Below are 20,068 nucleotides of genomic sequence, written 5' to 3'. Positions count from 1 at the left end.
TCTTCTTTGGCTCTTGACTGTCCTCCCCCCAAAGTTTCCATTCATTTAGCAAATATATACATTTTTAAACTTTTATTAATTTTAAGTGCGTTTTTCCAGGACCCATCAGCTCCAAGTCAAGTAGTTGTTTCAATCTAGTTGTGGAGGGTGCAGCTCACAGTGGCCCATGCGGGGATTGAACCGGTAACCCTGGTGTTAACGAGCATCGACTCTAACCTACTGAGCTAACCGGCCGCCCCATTTAGCAAATACTAACTGAGCATTTACTGTGTGCCGGGTGCTAGGCATATAATCACAAGACACTCCAGTCACAGCCAGCAAAACTTTCCCAACAGGCCAAGTACACAATTAAATAACAATGTGATCTGAGTTATATGAGGGGAAATATGAGTTGCTGGGGGAACATATAACCACTGTTTCTGGGATTTAGATATTTAGACACCGAATGTTAGCACATCAGGGCCATTAAAGATGATCTAGCTTAAGTAAGATTAGAGAGACGATCAGTCCCAAATTACCTCTCACCAGAGGACCTTGAAAGGAGATCTGGGGAACAGCTGTTGGGTCATGAAGTCTACTGGCCAGAGGCGGAATTATTGCACAAGTAATTGCGGTTTTCACAATTGTTTGTAACCTTTTTAATGGTAATTACTTTTTCACCAACCTAATACATCCCCGGTAGGTGCACGAGCCTCTCAAGCTTAAAAAATTAGCGTAGGAGGAGACCTCTGATTGTATTTCCTCTTAGAGAAAAACATTTAACATGGTGTTCTCTATGACACATTTATGCCTGATTTGTGTCCCTTACATGATTTCACATGGAAATACTCCATGGCTCTGACTGAAGTATGAAAAAATCCATTAATTTCCAGTTAGTCTGGAAAAAACAACTATACTGAGAAGTATTATAGCCTTAGAAACTTTAAGGCAGCATTCTTTTCTTTCTTTCCTTTTTTTTTAAAGAGGGCGCAGCTCAGAGTGGGCCATGTGGGGATTGAACCAGTAACCTTGGTGTTATTAGCACCGTGCTCTAACCAACTGAGCTAACCGGCCACCCAAGGCAGTATTCTGTAACGGACTGACATCAACAAGCAGCTATTTGCCAGAATCAGTTTAGTGACAGAGAATGCTGAGCATGGCATGTGTCTCTGTTGTGACGCTGCTTGGTTGGCATACGGCTGTGTCACTTTAGGGGGTGGGGACTCATTTAATCTTTCTGCCCTAATATGTCCAAGGGCCGTTGTGAGGATTAAACAAACTGATGTACGTAACGTGTTTCCATAGTTCCTGGGACATAACTAATGCTCAGTACGTGTCCCCAACATCAGCATCGTCACAACTCACAGCTGACCCTAGTGATCCATCCATTTCCACAACACCCGTAAGTACAAGTAATGACAAGTGTACTCTGTGCAAGAGCCATGAGGCTGAGCAGTAAACTCAATCCCAGCTTAAATATATATAAAATATGAAGGAATACTGTAATATGTCCTGTAAACGGAAGACTCTTTTGGTTAAATAAAATAACTGCCCTTCTCTAAATAGTTTTTTGGTAAATCCATAGTTGCATATACTAGCTCTGCTTAAGCAAGGTACAATTTTCAGCTCTATTTCAGGATAAATGGGACACAGATTCATTAATAGATCACAGTGGTTTCTAGCTCAACAAAGAGAACCAGATTACCAATACAAACTCTGAAATAGTTCACGGATTCTTAACAGCAGCAGAGCACATGACAAAGAGAGGACAAAGGTGACCGAACCCCTCTCTGGGCACAGATGGGTAGTATGGTGACATGAAAAGTGACGTCCAGTTGTTCCTCGTGGATTACGAGATATACTGGACGTTTCACCCTCTGAAGGAACAAGAGTGTCTCTGACAGACTGCTCTCTGGCCCTAACATTCAGCACAAAGTACAGATGGATACGCCAGACTCAAGAGAGGACTGGAGAAAACGGAGCAAGTGAGAAGGATGCCGATGGCAGGGCTGGAGAACAGGGAGGCACTCGTCCCACGGCTCCCGGAAGGCACCTTTGATGGGAGGTTCCCTATTCACTGAAGTTGCCTTCTGTGATCCTGAGGCTGACCATCCCACTCTGGTTCTAGCGGCACCCACCGGGCACCGGGACCGGCAGGTAAACAGCCTGGTTCCCCCCTCGCCCCCTACCTCTCTGCTGTGCCAGGTGGGCCGAGGTTGAGAGGCCCCTGTCTTTCCTGCTGCTGCTCGGGGTGGTCTTTCCCTGTCCTATGATGTATTCCACCACTTATTGGCTGCGTGACCTTGGATGTGACCTCAGATAGATTGCCAAGGCCATGTCGGGAGGCCTAACTGTGGCTGCCAGCCCAGCAGGAGAGACCACAGGCACATTCCTTTCCCTCACTCTGGGGATCCGCCCTCCACGCCCAAGGCTGAGGGCTCCCTAATGGAGCTGAATTCTGGGAGGATCTTCCTCCTCCCTTTGGGATCTATAAAAAGGAGAGAAGGGCACCGAAAAAGGAGATAATTTCTTCCTTTTTGGCCTTCTTCAATGCTATCCGCATAAAACCCTTAGAAAAACCTCACAGACGCCCCATGTCTCTTTGGGGAGGTGGGCAGTAGAGTATAAGGTCTGAAAATGCACATCTGCAGGCCGGCCCTGGCGCACGGCGGTTCACCCTCAAAACGGTGGTTCTGCCACCCAGTTGTGTGGTTTCAGTGAGGAAACGTAAACAAAGCTTGTAGCGAAGCAGGAGTGCAGTGAATGCTCAGCGTGCATTGGTTGTTTCTGTAACGTTTTAAAAAGAAGGCTGCGTGATTATCCGAGTGTTCTGTCTTTTCTTCTTGGAGGTCACACGGAAAGTATAAGGCAAGTCAATTTCTGGGGCTCTGGGAAGACAGGAGTGGAAGCCGGGCGGCTGGCCTGGCCCAGGCTGCCCCAGTCACACCCAAAGGGGAGGGAGGGAGGGAGGTCGGTCGGTCGGTCTGATCTCGTGCCAGACTCGGAGGGAAACGTGATCCAGGCCTCCCAAATGCGTTCCCCTCCAGAGACAGGACGTGCTCAGAGGTTCCACTCCCGGGCACTTCTGGGCTAACATGGGTTATCTTCTGGAAGCCTCATTATCACTAGTGTCATCGCTCCTCTGGGAAGTGCATCCCGGGTTTCAAGCCCCTACTTTCTGCACATAACCCATCACTGAATTATGTGGCCATTACCGGTCGCGACGCAGAGGAGGGGACACCAGGGCTGGCATCAGATCAGGGGAGGCGCCAGCCCCCCAGGGGGCTTCAAACCTCAACTGATGGCACACTGAGAGTCCACACACATGGTCAATATGAAATGTATTCCATTTGCTGCCTTATGATATCGGTACGTTAACCATTTAGAGGCGTTGTACAGCTGTGTCCCCACCCATGGCCCCTCTGCTTCGCGTGACGATGGCTCTCTAAACAAGAGAAGTCACACAGACAAAATCCATACACTGTTATTAAAATCGGGATCGAACTTATGCTGTTACTTTTTAAACTTGAATGGTAGTATCAACAAAACCATCCGAGGTCCACTTTTGTTGTAGGAAATTCACCACCAAGCCTTCATTTTCTCCACTGAGAGAGAACTTTTAACATAAAGGAGTCCCTAGTGCGTGGGACTATAGCCCTTTCCTCAGGCGGCCCCGCAGGCCACACGGCTCTGAGCAGGCCCGTCAAGGACGCGCTGCCCGGTCCACACGCAGTTCAGACGGGTTCCAAGTACTAATGACTCTACCGTTTCAAGATTAGACTGCACACGGTAATACTAGGCTCCTTAGAACAAGTGTTTAAAGTAATAAGTAGAGAATACACAAAATTGCTGCCGAAACAAAAGGAAATATAATACTGACAAACAGAATAAAGAATAAACACAGCCTAACATGACTAATTCGTTGCTACTTAATGTCATGGTTTGCTGCAAGAATATCATTCCAGGGCAAAATTAGTGTTCTTAACTCATATGCCACCATTGGCTCAACTAACATCAGCTCAAAGAAATAATTATTCACACAAAACCACTGTATGTCCGATAGAATGAGAAGCTATTTTAAAAAATCACAAGCATTACAACTACCTTCAACCTACTGGTTGACACTGTGTCTGCCATTTTGGTCTATAAAACAGTCATGTTCACTTTACTACCCTCTTAACCTATTTCTTCGCTGGTTCTCACCCGTGACGTGTCTCCCTCCTGCTTAATCATGTCCATTCCAGGCAGCTGGTTTGGGAAAAGGTTGCCTCCCCTCAGAGCAGGATCATTAACCTGCAGGCGACAAGACAGGCAGGATTTTAGCAGGGCATCCAAAGTGCGCTGGGGACAACCAACCATCAACCTCCCCCTCTTTATTTCAGGTGTGGACTAAGGGGAAAGACGACTCCGCAAAAATGCCTACATCCCTCCCTCAGTCTCTTCTCCTGTGTATATACTTTGGGGGGGGGGGGAGTATGGAGAAACACGAAAAGAAATACTTATAATACACTAGCTGCCTTCAAATTAAATTTTACTAGATACATTTTCATGCCTCGTGTTCACTGTTTTGGCTGGTTCAGATTAGACCAGTAACTCCTACTGGGGACTCTGAAATCGTCTGAATAGCTCCTAATATCTTTGTTACTCAGGCAAGTTATAATCTGTAAGAGCCAGTGTGAGTAATCAAACAGCACTGGGTTTGTGAATACTCCATGACTAAGCGAACGATTCATTAGCCTGCATACATTTCTTTTACAAATCACAAAGTATACACACAAATGCTAATATGGGATTGATTTTGTCAGAAGATAAACACTGCATGTGTGTTTTTTGGGCTTCTGATATTCAAAAGGTTTATTATATCCATGCAAGTTTCAAAGCAATTCGGATTATTAAAAATGCACCAAGGGGCTGCCGGATGGCTCAGCTGGTTAGAGCGCAAGCTTTGAACAGGGTCACCGGTTCGATTCCCACATGGGCCAGTGAGCTGCACCCCCCACAACCAGATTGAAGGAGATGGACTTGGAGCTGATGGGCCCTGGAGACACACACTGTTCCCCAATAGTCCCCAATAAAGAATTGAGAAAAAAAGCACCAATTTTGGGGGGGTGTAAATGTCTAACTATTACGTTAGCTTGTACACCTGAAATTAATAAAAAAAAAAAGGCACCAATTTACTTCTGGGGAGGCTGACTAGGACCCAGGCTGGCCCGGACCACCTCAGCAGTCCTCGCCCTAGAGAGGAAATCAGGAACCACCAGTGAGTGGACCATTTTTGTAGAAAATTCAACATCAACACATTTTCTCCACTGAAAAGATAAAAGTCTGTGTTTCTTTTAATTTATGTCTGTTGAATTTACCCAAATGAGCATTTAGCCACTATCAATTCAACCACAGAAGTACAAATTATTATTACACATATGCACAGAGCTTTCTTATACAAAAGGCTTTAAATTTTCTCATGTACCATTCTGCATTTTTATTAACATCTTGTATAGAACATGGAGGCACCGTAAAATTCAGTGAATTTTCACACAAATTGTGCTTTACCAACATTAGAATTAAATAGACCCAATCAAACATTCAATCTTTCACTGTTCTCACCATTGTGATCTGACGGACACTAGGGCTGTCAGTAACTAACTTACTGGTAAGTTATTTAAACTTGCCATGCCTCAGTTTCTCCACATATAAAATAAGATGCCAGGTCCTTGCCACATCTATACTCTGAATGAACTACTGAGAGAGGAGAGTGTCAAGCATTTTGTGCCCTTTAAAAATAAGATCTCCTGTCAATACCATTTAAAAGTTATTCACCAGTATCTCTGCCTGTGGATCAGCCCACCGCAGATTTCTGAGTCCTAGACTGGCTACCCGAGATATCAGATGCTTTGAGTCTCTTTCCCACCAGTGAAGTTGGTATGTACTCAGGGATTGTAGAATCGTTTCAGTGTTATTCAACACGAAACAGAAGTATTAATAAAAATACTGACGAAAAAGAAAAAAAAAATCATGGCATCCACATTCCAAAGATGATAAAGAATAGTTTTTGGATTATCTCTGTCAGTCTCCCTGCACGAGTGAAGTATCATTTAAAGCTAACTGGATGGCAGGAAGTTTGACCTTTGTGATTCATCTGGTTTTACATTTAGGAAGAAAAAATCACTTCTTACGCTATGAATCCAAAACAAAGCTATTTAACGGACATTCTCCACTCCACGTTTAGAGATTCATTTTAGATATTGCCAAATTCTTCAAATAAGAGAAAAAAATTAAATGACAAGAAAGCTAAGAAGTATTTTAAAAGATCCTGAGTAGTCAGGAATCCTTTCATGTGTATTTCATCATCAACAAGTATTCCTGGGAATAGCACCAACACAGGTGACGATAAGGTAAAAAAACACTTCAAAATAAAGGCGGGAGTTGACAGATGTTGAGTCCCTGGGACGCTACACGCAAGGCAGCAACAGACAGAGCTGTGACCCGAGGACACGGGCTCCTGGCGCTCACCTGCTCGGGACCCATGGAGGACAGCCCCGACGTAGGCACGGAGGTCACTGAGGTCATGCTGATCTGTCCCGTCATCTGGTTCATGTTGCTCATCCCACCTGTGTTGGTTGCCATGGATACATTGATGTTCATGTTGTTATTGTACATGCTGGTGTTGGCTTGTTGCCCAAAGTGTGGTGGGGACTGTTGTGAAAACATGCTAGAACGTAAGGAAGACGAACATGTGAGAGCCCTAGTGCACACAGGCAGGCAGTTTGGAGCACTGGTTTCTCAGGCATTTACTTTATAAGGGAGTAAGTCCAGGCTGAGAGAACCCAGGGTGGGACAGCTGGCGGTGGTGAGGTCAGGAACGGCAGGGCAGGTGCCCAATGAAGCTGCAGGGGCAACCACACCGCCGTGAAGGTCAGGACATGCATTTGGTGTTTGTATCGGACAAGCTTTGTTTGCTGATTACTCAGACCGATAAAGGAGGTTTTCTAGGGCACTGCCTTCCTCAGCGGTGTTGACCATGGATTGGTCGGCTGCTACCTTCTTAGGGGAGTTCCTTTTACTCCCAAGAAAAAGGTATTAGCCTAAGCTTTCGTAAATTCTGCTAACTTCTTCCCTAGGAAAAGTAACCTGGCTTACTTAGCAGTTTACTTGCGATTGCTTGCTTGAGCAGAGAAGTTAAGAAAACTACAGAAAAGAGGCTTGTGGGCCTACAGAGATTCCCTGGTGGTCATTTCTATGAGAGAGACAGAGACACAGCATACCTGTTTCCTCCCATATTCCCCTGCGCCCATCCATTCATGTCGGAGGAGGCCTGATACGCTGGGTTAGCCTGCGACTGCTGCATCAGGGGGCTCTGTGTATGCGCCATTCTGGGCGACATCAGCGGGCTCTGGGGGGTGGTGGCCCCAGCAAAGCCGGGATCAGGCTGCTGACTTAGTCCTTAAAAAACAAAGCAGAAATCCAAAGGAGATTGTTAGTTTTATCGCAGAGAATGGGTGGAAAAAGAAAGAGAACATTCAAATTCAATACACACAGAAAAGTACTTTAAAATATCTGATCATGTACTGGTTAATTACATATGTTTTTTAAAAGAGAAAAATCGCCATGTCTTGATTCTCTATAGTAGTTACAGGGATGCCAGGAAGCATCTTAACCATCAGGGCGAGAGGCAGAGAAAGAAAATACTCTTTCTTCCCCACGTCACTCTCCAAATTGAGAATGAGTCAAATATATACATATATTTTTCTCTTTATTCTGAAATATTCTTTAAATTTTTATATATCACTATAAGGATCGTTTAAAGTTTAAACTGGATTAAAGTTCAATTATACATAAAAAGTCAACACATTGGAATAATTTATTGTATTAACTCAAGTCATTCTATATGAGATGCATTTTTAAAAATAAGTGACTGCAGTCACAATTAGCTTGTTTGTCTTTATAAATGGCTCTAGGGCACTTCGTGATATCCAAGACTACAAGAAAAAAATTCAATGCAAGGGGCTTGTTCAATTTAGAAGCAAATGGCATTTACACTAAAAGGAAAAAAAGAACTTTCAGAAGACTTTCCTAAATCATTAACAACAACAAAAAACAGAGAAAAAGGAGCTTGGAAATAAAGGAGGCAACTTCTTAGAAAATTTCAGCGCTGATGTCAAGGTAAGCACATTTTTGACTAGATTGTAAAATAGGCACATTTAATTTATACTGAAGTTAGCGATAAAAGATAAGCTTAAGATAGCCAGGAAAAGGCTGCACATTATCTTTCTGTTTCGTTAGAGGAATGGGAAACATGATTTAGGCATCACAAAGACTTGCTAGCTCTTTATAGATCACACTGGCAAAAGATAGGGAGCCATTTAGAATATTAATGCTAACCACTTTTATCAATAATTCAACTATTAATTGAACATGACATGCACACAAGTATTAACGTTTATGACAATACACACTTGTCTCTTCAGGCTGACATTAAACAACAAATCAATATGAAGAAAACTAAGAGGTCTTCTACTGTGGCTTCGATACAGCACTTACTTCTCAAGAATTATCTATTCATTAAAGAGTTGGTATAATCTTCAAAGTCTTTATTTTGTATTATAAAAATTGTAGAATGTCTAATACTTATATTTATATATGTCTTTCAACATTTTGTATATATCTATTGATTTGTTTGAATCAGACTCAGAGGTTTTCGAATATAAATATATACACATCGACCTGTATTTACAGACAGACAGAGACATACATGCTCATACATGCTCACACTACTGATACACTACACACACTCACACTTACTTCGGTCACTCTTAAAGTAAGACCTGCACTCAGAGGAAAGCTGGTACCTGAGCTGAGAGACTGGAAGGTACTGTGCTGGACTTGGGGACTCCTGACAGGCCCCAACTGTCCTCCCGGGTTTCCTATCACTCCCTGGTTAGCCAGATTCATCTGGGAGCCATGCAAAGAGCTGTGAGACAAGAGCTGTGGCCCAGGACTGGGGGGCACTGGGGACAAAGGACTGGTGAAAGGTGGTGGGGATGTAAGTCCAGTACCGTAGTTTGGAGGAAATGGAAACTGCTGAGCATTTGCCTGGGGAAGCCGGGGGTTGCTCAGAGCTGCTGGCATTCCGCTAGGAGCCACCATGCTGGAGGTCATGTTCAAGCCCTGTCCCCTCATCATCAGAGTTCTCTGCTGCACTTGCTGTTGCTGATGCATTTGTCTCTGTCGAAGATGCTGGTTCAGGATTTCCCTCTGTCTTTGGGCCAGCATCTGTGCATTAATAGGTGCCTGAAATGGGGGGGGGGGAATACACAAAGAAAAACATTGGGGCAGACAAACCATATTAGAAATTGCATAGTCTCGTGCAAAATTACTTGGAAAACAAACTGATGTAGCAAGATTTTAGAGTTGAACAACTGGTGGTTGAGAATGTGAGTTTCTAAGTTCTACAGAGATGCGGACTATTCTGAAACCTTGCAAGGACATACGCTGTTACTATCAGTTAACTTGGGCCTCACTGTGAGAGGGCCCAGCTCACGGAAGGACCTCACAATGCCACCAGTCCTAGCTGGAAGCGGCCCCTGAGGATGGCAGTTTAGAGTCTCAGTCAAGGGACATTCAAGTCTAAAGAGAAACCAGTATCACTGCGTCACAAGGTGGCTTGAAGCAGAGGCAGGAAGAAAGGGGGACGTGTGGGGCGAGAGGGCGACAGGAACAGACGGAGGGCCTGGGACAGGATGGGCGGCTGCAGAGCAGAGACGCCAGCGCTGGCCCTCAGAAGAGGTACAGGCTGTTCACGGGTCCTAGCAACATACAGTCGATCCTCAGTATCCATGGGTTCTATCTGTGAACTTGCTCACTCATTAAAATGCATTTCTAATCCCCAAATCAATACGCACAGCATGCGGTTGTTTGTGGCCGCGTGCAGAGCGCTGCAAATCTGAGATGCCCAAGTGCACACTCCGGCCCTAGCACACTGTGCCTTCTTGTTTCAGCTTTCACACTGTCAACAAGTGTCCTTTCTGTGGGCTACTGAGTCCCACATTTCTGACACTGTACTTTATGTTGGTGATTCTCTGTTTAAAATGGCTCCCAAGAGTAGTGCTGTCTTGTGTTGCTAAACATGAGAGGCTGAGCTGGACCTCTGGAAAAATACGTGGGTTAGAGGAGCTTCCTACAGGCAGGAGCCACAGTGCTGCTGGGTGGCAGTTCAGTTAACGAATCAACAACACACATTAAGTGAGGTGCCTAGAGCAGAAACACACCTCAAAAAAGGTTACGCAGCGCTCGATGCGTGAAAATGTTGTGACCCAGGGCTCGCAGGACCCTAACCCTGTCCTTCTCTTTGGATCAGTGGTCCAGTACCACGAATTCAGTGTTTGCATTCACGTTACAGAACACAGCATATGCTAATAGCGGCAATCAACTACACTGATTCAGAGGGATCTACAAAAGCGGCAGACTGGTGGGTAACGGGACGACACTACAGATCTGCACGGACTGGACTGGGTGGCTCCTCAGTTATGTCACGCGGGACGTCAAGGAGGGAAAAGTGACGAGAAGTCAGACGGACACAGTGAAAGCTGACGGCTGGGCTGCTCCTTACCTGTGTCGGTACTCCAGGCCTCAGGGTCAAGTTCACATTGGAAACATTGCTGATTTGATTCATAAGTGGCTGGCGATTCTAAATGCATCCACACAGGAGAATGAACACAGTTTTAAAATAGAATATATTTTATCTCAAATCACCTTCCTTATGAAGTCGCCCTCCCAAACCAACATCTGCGTGCTGTCAGAGACCGAAAGCCCGTGGCCTGTGGCTCAGTTCCCGTGTACAACTAGTTCTGAGTGAGGTTTACTTATAACTGGGGAGTTACTACGTGGAAAACATACTGTTTGCAAGGGAAGGAGGGAGGAGAATGATCAGAAAAGGAGGTCGAGAAGAAGACTAGAAAAAGGCAGGTGCTCATGACGCGTAAAAGATGATTTGAAAGCTGCAACATTATTATTGGCTGTCTTACAGCAATCGCTCCGGGCTTGTTTCAACGCGAACACGTTTCCTGGAGCGAAACAGGCATCTTATAAGGCAGCGTCATTCTGCCAGCAGTCAGCTAACAGTGACTATTTTTGTCATGAGAGAGGACTCACGACGGGAGCTAGTTGTCCTGAGCGCTCACTGAGGGCTAGAAACTGTGCCAGGCCCTTCAAACACATACACATTGCCCACCACCGTAGAACAAGCCCACTGTACAGAATGAAAACTGAGGCTCAGAGACCTCAGAGTTAGACCATCAGTAAACAAGGGAGTTAGGAAATTAAAGGAGGGCTGCCCTGTGCTGGAGTTAGTGGAGTTAGAAAAAAAGAAGGTAAGTAACATAGAAAGGAGTATGAAAACTAAGATTATCTTGAAAAAGCTTCCACCCTCTTGGAAAGGACGGAATGAGAGTTCAGACCTCCACAAGGCTGTGATTGTTGTCACCTCACGTCAGTCTTCCCCTGTGCCCCCCACCCCCGACTTTCCAGGCCCCGACAGAGAACACACCTGTTGTGCTTGGAGGCGATGCTGCAGCTGAAGTCGCAGCTGATTTGGCTGGTTCTGCACCAGGCCCGTGGGCCGGAGGCCCGGTCTGGGCTGCATGCGGAGAGTGGCGTAGCTAGGCCGCTGCCCCATGGCGTGGAAGCTTGGGTCTTGCATGGGACTATAGCTACCCTGGGCCATTTGTGCCTGAGACGCATACTGCTGTGGGAACACGGGGGCCTTCTGCTCCAGCATCATGTTGGAGTCCTGACTCGAGAACTGTTCCGGATCCACTGCTTGGCTCTGGAGAGAACAAGCCCCCAGAGAACACACACACATAAATAGAAGCACCAACACCAGCAGGGTAAACGTAAAGCTGGCTTCTCTCACTGCTGTAGACGCGAAGCTTTTTATACTGTACTCACTACGCAGCGTTACTTTTAGCTTGACGTGACTTCACTGTTCTTTCTAGAAAAGCCTCTTTGTTCAATAGATCCAGTTCCATGAGAAAAGAAGAAGGGGTCGGGCCCGACTCCAGCAACACTCCTTCCAAGGGAAGGGGGACATGGGCCATGACTGCGGAATGCCGCCTACTCACTCCACCAATCAGAGACTGGCCTGGACTTTAAAATGCAGACGTCCCCTGGGAGTGTTAAGTTTGTTGACTGACTATTCACACCTGTACAATTCATTTTAATTAGACAACCGCCTTGGTATCTAGCTGGGATCAGCAGTGTTGGGGTTCCCACCACCATTATTCCCATTTTGCAGGTAACAAAACTGAGACTTGGAGATGTGAAGCAAATTGCAACAAGCCCCCTTGGCTAGTCAGCAGTGGGTTCCAATCCAGTTTATGATTGTGGACCTAAGCTCCTCACAGGTGTGATACGCTGCCTTTATTTCACTTTTCTGTGGCTGAGAATTTCCTACATACCCCACATTTTGCCACCATTATACCTACTACACATATTTAATGTGTTTATCATTCTTGACTCCTGAGGGCTCCCCTATCTATCTGGGGCAGATGCAGAAAATCCCGAACTTCTCCAAGGTGGACACCTCGGACCCAGGTGGCCCTGACTGGCCCTGCGTGGAGTGGAAAGGGCACCAGGCTAATTGTCCCCTTCATTCTACTTCCAGCAGTAGTGGCTACGAGTCTCCTGATACACAGGAGGGGAGAGCCCAGCAGCAAAAACACCCGAGGTTTCCTTTAGCCCAGTAACGTCCTTGGTTTCCTCCAACCAGTCTACCCACATTGGGGCAGGGGCCTGGAGCTGGCCACATTCAGAGCAGGGTGGTCCCGAGGTCGGCCCGTCAGAACCGGGCCCACTCCCCTTCCCATGATGGTTGTAAAAATGTGGATGAAGTCTACGTGGGGGAGACGATTCACTGTGGAATTACTGCTCTACCCACATCCACAAAGCTGTCTCAGAACTTTGAGTACAAAGAAAGTCCATTTGTACTTCACATTTCCCAACTTCACCCAATAACTACGTTTCTAGAATTCAGTGTAATATGATGGAATGATGATGGCTCTGACGAGACAAAATAGAAATAACACAAAGAAACGGAAGAAAAGGAGACTAAAAATATTAAGTGATAAAATGATACCAATTTTGATCAAAGCAATGCTACAAGTTACTCAGCAACCCCAAGGATCACATTTTTAAATGTCACTTAGACAAAACTCAAGGATAACAGTACTGAACGCTAAATTCTAAACACCACCCAAGACAAAGCAAACCAGCCACACAGGAAACATTTAAACTCCATTTTCCTTTCTTGATTTATTTCAGGTTATATCACGTAACCTCAAGTCATTTCTTTCCATTCTGCTGTTCTCAGTATGAATCGACAAGTCTTAACTCCCACTTATGTCTGCAGCACTGTGGGAATTATGACAAGACTATTTTGAATGCTTCAGAGAAGTCTCCATGAGTCTGCATCGCCTTCGTCACAGACTCGCCTGACACAGCGGACGACCACGCAGTGGACTGGACGCTGGCAGGTCGTCTTTAGTAACAAGAACTGCAGACCGTCCATGCTGAGAAGAGGCAGACAGCAGCACTGCTGTGATAGCTTTTTCTCGGTTACTCTTACACAATAAACTAGGATGGCCACTTCACACACACGTAGCCGGGTGGCCAGAGCCAGAAAGTACTATGCTATTGCATGAGACTTATTAGCTTATTTATTGTATTACTGCTATAAATTACTCTTAGAGCAGAGAATTACTTTAAGTAACCAGTTAATGACCAGGAGGAGGAAAGCTGACTAAGCACACACACTAAGACTGGTTAACTTCTTTATGTTCCCGTTTATGCTTAAATATCCTGAACACTGTTGTGGGCTAAAGCCACACAAAGTCAGCCACAGATGAAGAACGACAGCTACCTGTACAATGACCTCTGCTAACGAATGTGCAAAGCACTCTTCTAGCACAAATAGCTGCCTACCACTAGACTACACGTGTGAGGTTAATACGGGATCACTGATACTGGTGTTTGGGACGAAAGGGTTCAAGGTCGTCGGGCAGCAGTGCCTCTCGGCGCCTTGAGTGTCTGTCTCTTCCTCTCATCAGGTGAGCCGGACTTGAGTTTCTGCCTTTCAGCTCAGTAACTATATGTAAAGCTCATTCTCAGTGTTTTCCATTCTTGGGCAAAAGTTTACATGGCAGTAACAAGGAGAGGGGGAGAAAGAAAAGAGAGCTGGCTTGGTCAGAGGTAAAAAGTATTCTGAAAAGCAGACTATCTATAAGCAAAAGAAAAAGGACGTCTCCGTGGCCACGTGAGTGTGTTGCCCCCAGCAGCTGCCCTCTGTGCATACCTGGCTGACCAGTTCGGGTATTCCCAAAGCTCTGTCAATCTCCTCCAAGCCATCAAAATTCCGCAAGGCCAAATACAGCTGGTCCAGGAGCGCTCCCTCGTCACTTGGAGACTCGGCTGCAGGATGTGGACACAGCAAGTCATCTGGAGAGTTGCCAAACGGCTGCCTGTGAGGAGACAAACTTCATCGTGGGCCTGTGGAACAGCTAGTTGATTAGAGAACCTTTTTTCCCCCCTTAAAGATAAAAATATCAGTTGACTTCCAGGGTCTTTGTAGTAAAACACTGTACCAGCTGGACAGAGAACAAAATGACAGCCCAAAATAACAGATACACTTTATTCAATGCCTAACAGGCCAGACATCAATCTAGGCGTCTGATGTATAATTTTTGTTTCTGTTGCCCCTGCCCCACTGAAAGCTGGCAAGGCTGACGCTCAGAGAGGTCAGGCCATTTGCTGGTGATCACACAGGCAGACACTGCAAAGCTGGGACTTCAACAGACCTATGAGAGTCAGGGCCCGCCCGACTGTTTTATTTCCACCAAGCTATGCCGACTCCTCAAGCATACAGATATTTATTATACTTTGCACTGAAGTAATCAAAGGCTGTTTCTGAACTTTAGTAGGAAAGACAAAAGTAGTCTTATTTCACTTGAGGCTACGACGGCCCGACCGGCCGACACGGGAGAACCACAAAAGCCACATTAATTTTGGGAACTCAGCCGTCACTAGACTAAACTTGACTGAACTAATAGGAAATTTCTTAGTCACGCATAAGCAGGACTTGTAAACATTTATTAAAGCCCTCAGCAAGGTGGCTGTTAGCTTCCCTGAGTTAGCCAACAAAAGTAGGTCACAAATATGCCAATTATACTTGTTACTATATAGGCTAACAGGTGATAAAACCATAACACTAAACTCGAAACTCTATGGTATATAATGGTATATAAACCATATGGTATATGGTATGTAATTTATGTTAACTGACAAAGTATGGGAGCTTTTTAAAAAGAGCTTCTGAGTTACTTTAACACCAAAGGCGAAATACTTGTATTTTGCCCAAACAGTCTCATTTGTACTTTCTGAGTTACTGTATGATGTGCTGGAGAAAACAAAAGATACAGGCAAGTAATGTCATTCTGAAGCAGGTGAGAATAGATTCATCAGGGATGAAGTCATCTATCTAACACAGTTTAATTAACATGCCATGTTTTCTAAAGACAGTTTAACAGGCCCCTCTGGTCTACAATCCTGAATTTCTGATTATTTAAGCCAACAATTAAGCTCAAACAGGTATAACATGGCACATTAAAAAGCAATCTATACTCTCTGTCCCTCGTTACATGGGAAGGAAGCCACTCAGTTAAGTGCCCTCGATGCCACTCCTCACCTGCGGTGCCACCGCCGAGACACAGCAACCTGGCAGTGCAGGGACAGCCTGAGCTAGGTGGGTTCGCTACGCCCCCCACCCCACCCCCAGCGCTCCTGCACAGTTAAGCACATCCACCGACTCTGAGGCTCTTGCTCATTGTGGGACTCTGTCCACCCGACTCCCTCCCCACCCTGCCCTTCCAGGCTCTCCCAGTATGAACTTTTCAGATGCAAATGTGGTCAAATCCACTCCACTATGGCTGCACTGAGGGAGTGGGAGGGAGGAGCAGACAGAGAAAAGCAGCGACAAGGAGGAGAAAAACCCCAGGAGGAGTGCCTGCCACGGAAGCAAAGACAGGAGGAAATTCCCCAAAGAGGAGCGACCGGCATCGGATGTGCTAAGTTTCATGAAAAACGAGCTCAAGTCAGCCAACGCACGAGTGCTGTCTACGTACCAAGTTCTCCTAGTCCTGAGACCTCACGCCCCAAAGACGCTACTTCAGTGAGGCAGGCAAGCATTTTCTTTAGCTTTATTTCCTAATTTCCAACTTCTGTTTCTTCAGAAGCCTCATTTCTGTACAACCACGCCCCCACCGCCATCTCTCCATGGTGACGGGCTAATGGAAGATCTGCTCTCTTTTAACTCCACCAAAGCTGCCTGGCTGCTGCATGAACCCAGACTTGGATCTGAAACCCAGAGTGCCAGGGAAGGGGAAGTGGTGTCTCTTTGCAAGACAAACCCACCCTACTGAAGACACAACCAAATGCCTAAGGAAAAAAAACCCCAAAAACTAATGCAAATACTCATTCACATTTAAATGGTTTCTTAATAAAAAAAACCATTTTTGTTACATTCTTTTTATTTCTTTTAATTAAAAAAAAAAAAAATCGAACTAACGTATGACACAGATTCGAAAGTGAAACAGTACCTCTAGGCCTTCCCACTTTGGTCAAGGCCCTCTCTAACTCAAGCTGGGACTCTAAAGACACGTTCCTGCTTCCAGTCTCTCTCCGATTCTTCTAATATGATGCTGTCAGGTACTTTACAAAACACACTTTATTGAGCTGACTCAGAATTCTTACTTCAGCTCTCCCGAGAAAATGCCCAAGTCCCTGGGACCGGGTGGTAGTGGCAGTGGTGGCATTCAGGACACACTTTGGTAAAGCCTAACTTTTCTACACTTAGTGCCCACAACTTCCTGTGAGCCCCAGCTATTCCGGACAATTGATCTTTCTTTCCAGAAGATGCCATGTACACATCAGAATGCCAGCACCCATCATTGCATACTTCCCACTCTCTTCTCCATCTAAGATTTTACCTTCCCACGATCTCCTTCACAGCCACTCTTGACCACCCCTACTCACCTCCCAACTCCAGCACCACCTCTGTGTTGTGCTAAATTGATATTGGCATTTGTGTTAAAAACATCAACTTCAGACTGTGCCTAGTGAGGATATCTTACATCTCTTTGTTGGTCCAGTACTTGAACTATATAGGTTATAGTAAGTTAACAGTTGATGGAAATAAAAGATTCCTGATCTAGCTGGGATATCATACCCTATGACCAGAAAAATGCATTGCACTGTGGCTTAGGTTCATAAATTTGGGCACACCATGAATTTATCACTTGCCTTAGACATCCTAATATGCTTGGCTTATAAAAATATACTGACCCAGACTTCCAATCCAGCTTTCTAAATGGTCACCAACATAATGAAGAAATTACTTTCCTACATTTTGAACAATTATTAATACAAATATAGTCACAATCTAGATGGTGTCTTAAAGACATAGATCATACAAGGTGTGATAAAAAATATGGTGAATGTATAAATTAAAAAAAAAAAAAGTATTACAGTAGAAGACACATTGCCATTAATCGTCCTCAAAATCCGCCCCCTCGCTTCGAACACACTTATCGGATCATTCTTGCCACTTTCTGACACAGTTCTGGAAGTCCTCTTGTCCTGAATCGATTAAAATCATTGACCTTTCATGGTCATTTTGACTTTGGGGAAGAGCAAGAAGTCACGCGGTGCCAGATCCAGTGAATAAGGTGGATGAGGACACACTGTAATGTTTTTATTTGACAGGAATTGCCGTACCAGAAGCCATGTGTGATACGGAGCCTTTCCGTTGTGATCACAAAATATGATGAATGCCGCTGCCGAGTGCCATCCAATGGAAAGGCAGGGATCTTCAATACGGGAAGCAGCACATTGAACCTTAGTAACAGTGCATGACAAGATTTAACTTGTTTGGTGCTGTCAGTTGGGTGTGAGCTACGGTTGAGAGAAGGTGTGTTTTAAAGTGTGCTGTAAATCATCCTCCATCACAATAATGCTCCATGTCACACATCGCTTCTGGTATCCGGCAATTTCTGTCAAATAAAAACATTACAGTGTGTTCTCATCCATCTTATTTACCGAATCTGGCACCGTGTGACTTCCGGCTCTTCCCCAAAGTCAAAATGACTCAGGAAATTAAAGCAGCCACGACAGCACAATTAAAGACACTCACAAAAGAGGACTTCCAGAACTGCTTCAGAAAGTGGCAAGAATGATGAGATAAGTGTGTTCGAAGTGGGGGGGTGGAGTGGTATTTTGAGATGGATTAATGGCAATGAATCTTTTACTGTAATAAATTTCTTAAATTTAAACATTCACTGCAGTGTTTGATCCCACCTCGTATTAAGACAAGGATGAAATTCAGAGGAATAAAAAGATGAACACACACAGGCCCCAGGCAGGTGTAACATGGTAAGTAATAAACTAGCAAGAGAAAGGTCTACCATCCATAGAAACCTCATTTCCTGAAATCGGCACTTTTATTTACAGACTAGGAGGACACTGAGGAGGGCAATAAAGAGAATAAGGTCAATTCTGAGTCTTGTTTGAGAAACCATACCATTACCATCACTTTTCACATGTATTTTCAAAATTCTGCAGAAAAGCAGCAGCTACTACATGACGAGAAATAGTCAACAAAAGAAACTTTACTCTCAGATACATTTCAAATGAGAGATAACCAAATTAACTCTGAAATTTTGAACTTAACGTGAAAAAAAGTCATTTACGAGGCAGCCACCATATTTCAAGAGAAAATCAGTTTTATAAATCCAACAGAAATCTTCAAACAAATCATCTATACATTTTAGACTATATTTTAAATACCTCTTTTACATACCAGATGAATGAAAGCAAAAAACCACAATGGAACTACAGAAAAAAACATTAAAAAACCTATTACTAAATACATAGGCAGTAAAAATACAAAATACTAATGCTGACACTTATAAAGAAGGTTAAAAAAAAGGCACTGCTTTTCTTCTTTTTCAAAAGAGAGACGTGGTGTGAACCGTTGTTATCCATCACTTCTGAATTTCTATGACTGAAATTATCATAAAGTTGGTCATAAATTTCTTCCAAACTAAACTATTTAAAATAAAAGAAGTGGGGTAGGTGGCTGGAAAAATTGAAATAATGTTCAAAGCGGTGAAATGTTTTGTTTTGTTCACACAGTTCTTAGACAAAGAAAGCTGACAGACAGTAACCAAAGCAACAGCAGAACGGGGCATGCTGAGTCCCAGAACCTGCTCAGCAAACCGAACAAGCTGCCTCTGTGATGGGACTCAGTAAAATCTGGAATTCCTTTTTTAAAACAGAACTCTCATCTGTTTGGGCAACAGTGAAAATCCTGACTGTGGGCCTAGTTTACCCTAGATGCAAGTCGTGGACATTTCATTCAGAAACAACTATCAGGTGCTGGATTTAATTATTGTACTACATTTTTATTACTCGCAAGTTTCCATGGAAATGGGTGGGTTTTTTAAATGTCAAATAAACATATGTCGAAAGAGCATTAACACTGCCTGACACCATGAAATCAGACTCAAAGAGCTGGAAGGACCTTGAGAAAGTACTGCCTCCAAGTATGAGTGCAATGGTTACAGCACAGGCTGCTCTACTCCCCAGCAAAGCCAGTGATGGAGGCGCCACTGACCTGGGGAGGGCTCATACCTGTCTGCGGTTCTGTCTGTCTGTTCTCCTACTGCCTCATCTCTACTCAAAGTGCAGCAGGGGGACGACCGGTGCTGGCATCACCTGGGGCTTGTCAGAAATGCAGACCTGCCTTCTAATGGAACCCCAGGGGTGCTTCCGAGGGGCTTGAAAACACCCGTTCCTCCCCCTAAGTGAATGGAATACAGCTGGTGAACGCCCTTCCTCCTTCATCTCCCTAACACAGTTATGAGCAGTTCCCCTACTCTTCTTTCAGTCAAACAACCAGGTCCCTACTTTTTCTCACAAATCCTATTGCTAGGCTCACATTCATCTTCTGCTATTTTGTTTTTTTTTAAAACTTCAATGAATCCTC

The 20,068-nt window shown here is 44.7% G+C and overlaps 1 protein-coding gene across 8 annotated transcripts in view; it reads right to left on the bottom strand.

The window, feature by feature from the left end:
* The window catches only part of NCOA2 (nuclear receptor coactivator 2), a 257,843-nt gene that overhangs the window by 4,672 nt on the left and 233,103 nt on the right, over nucleotides 1-20,068 (bottom strand). For 7 of the 8 annotated variants that reach the window (XM_088799375.1, XM_019726165.3, XM_088799376.1 and 4 more), the window contains 7 exons: nucleotides 14,324-14,489; nucleotides 11,522-11,800; nucleotides 10,586-10,663; nucleotides 9,033-9,267; nucleotides 7,242-7,419; nucleotides 6,490-6,688; nucleotides 4,183-4,272 (listed from right to left, as the gene is read on the bottom strand). In XM_088799375.1, coding sequence (XP_088655501.1) covers nucleotides 4,183-4,272; nucleotides 6,490-6,688; nucleotides 7,242-7,419; nucleotides 9,033-9,267; nucleotides 10,586-10,663; nucleotides 11,522-11,800; nucleotides 14,324-14,489 — 1,225 coding nt within the window. The remainder of the gene's footprint in view (nucleotides 1-4,182; nucleotides 4,273-6,489; nucleotides 6,689-7,241; nucleotides 7,420-9,032; nucleotides 9,268-10,585; nucleotides 10,664-11,521; nucleotides 11,801-14,323; nucleotides 14,490-20,068) is intronic. The other variant, XM_019726156.3, reaches the window with a different exon arrangement.

This window comes from Rhinolophus sinicus, chromosome 7 (genome assembly GCF_057876585.1).
Source record: "Rhinolophus sinicus isolate RSI-liver-muscle chromosome 7, RSI-T2T, whole genome shotgun sequence".
In the NCBI taxonomy this organism is placed as follows: domain Eukaryota; kingdom Metazoa; phylum Chordata; class Mammalia; order Chiroptera; family Rhinolophidae; genus Rhinolophus; species Rhinolophus sinicus.
Note: the sequence above shows the minus strand (reverse complement) of the source record. Positions and strands in the feature narration are given on the sequence as shown.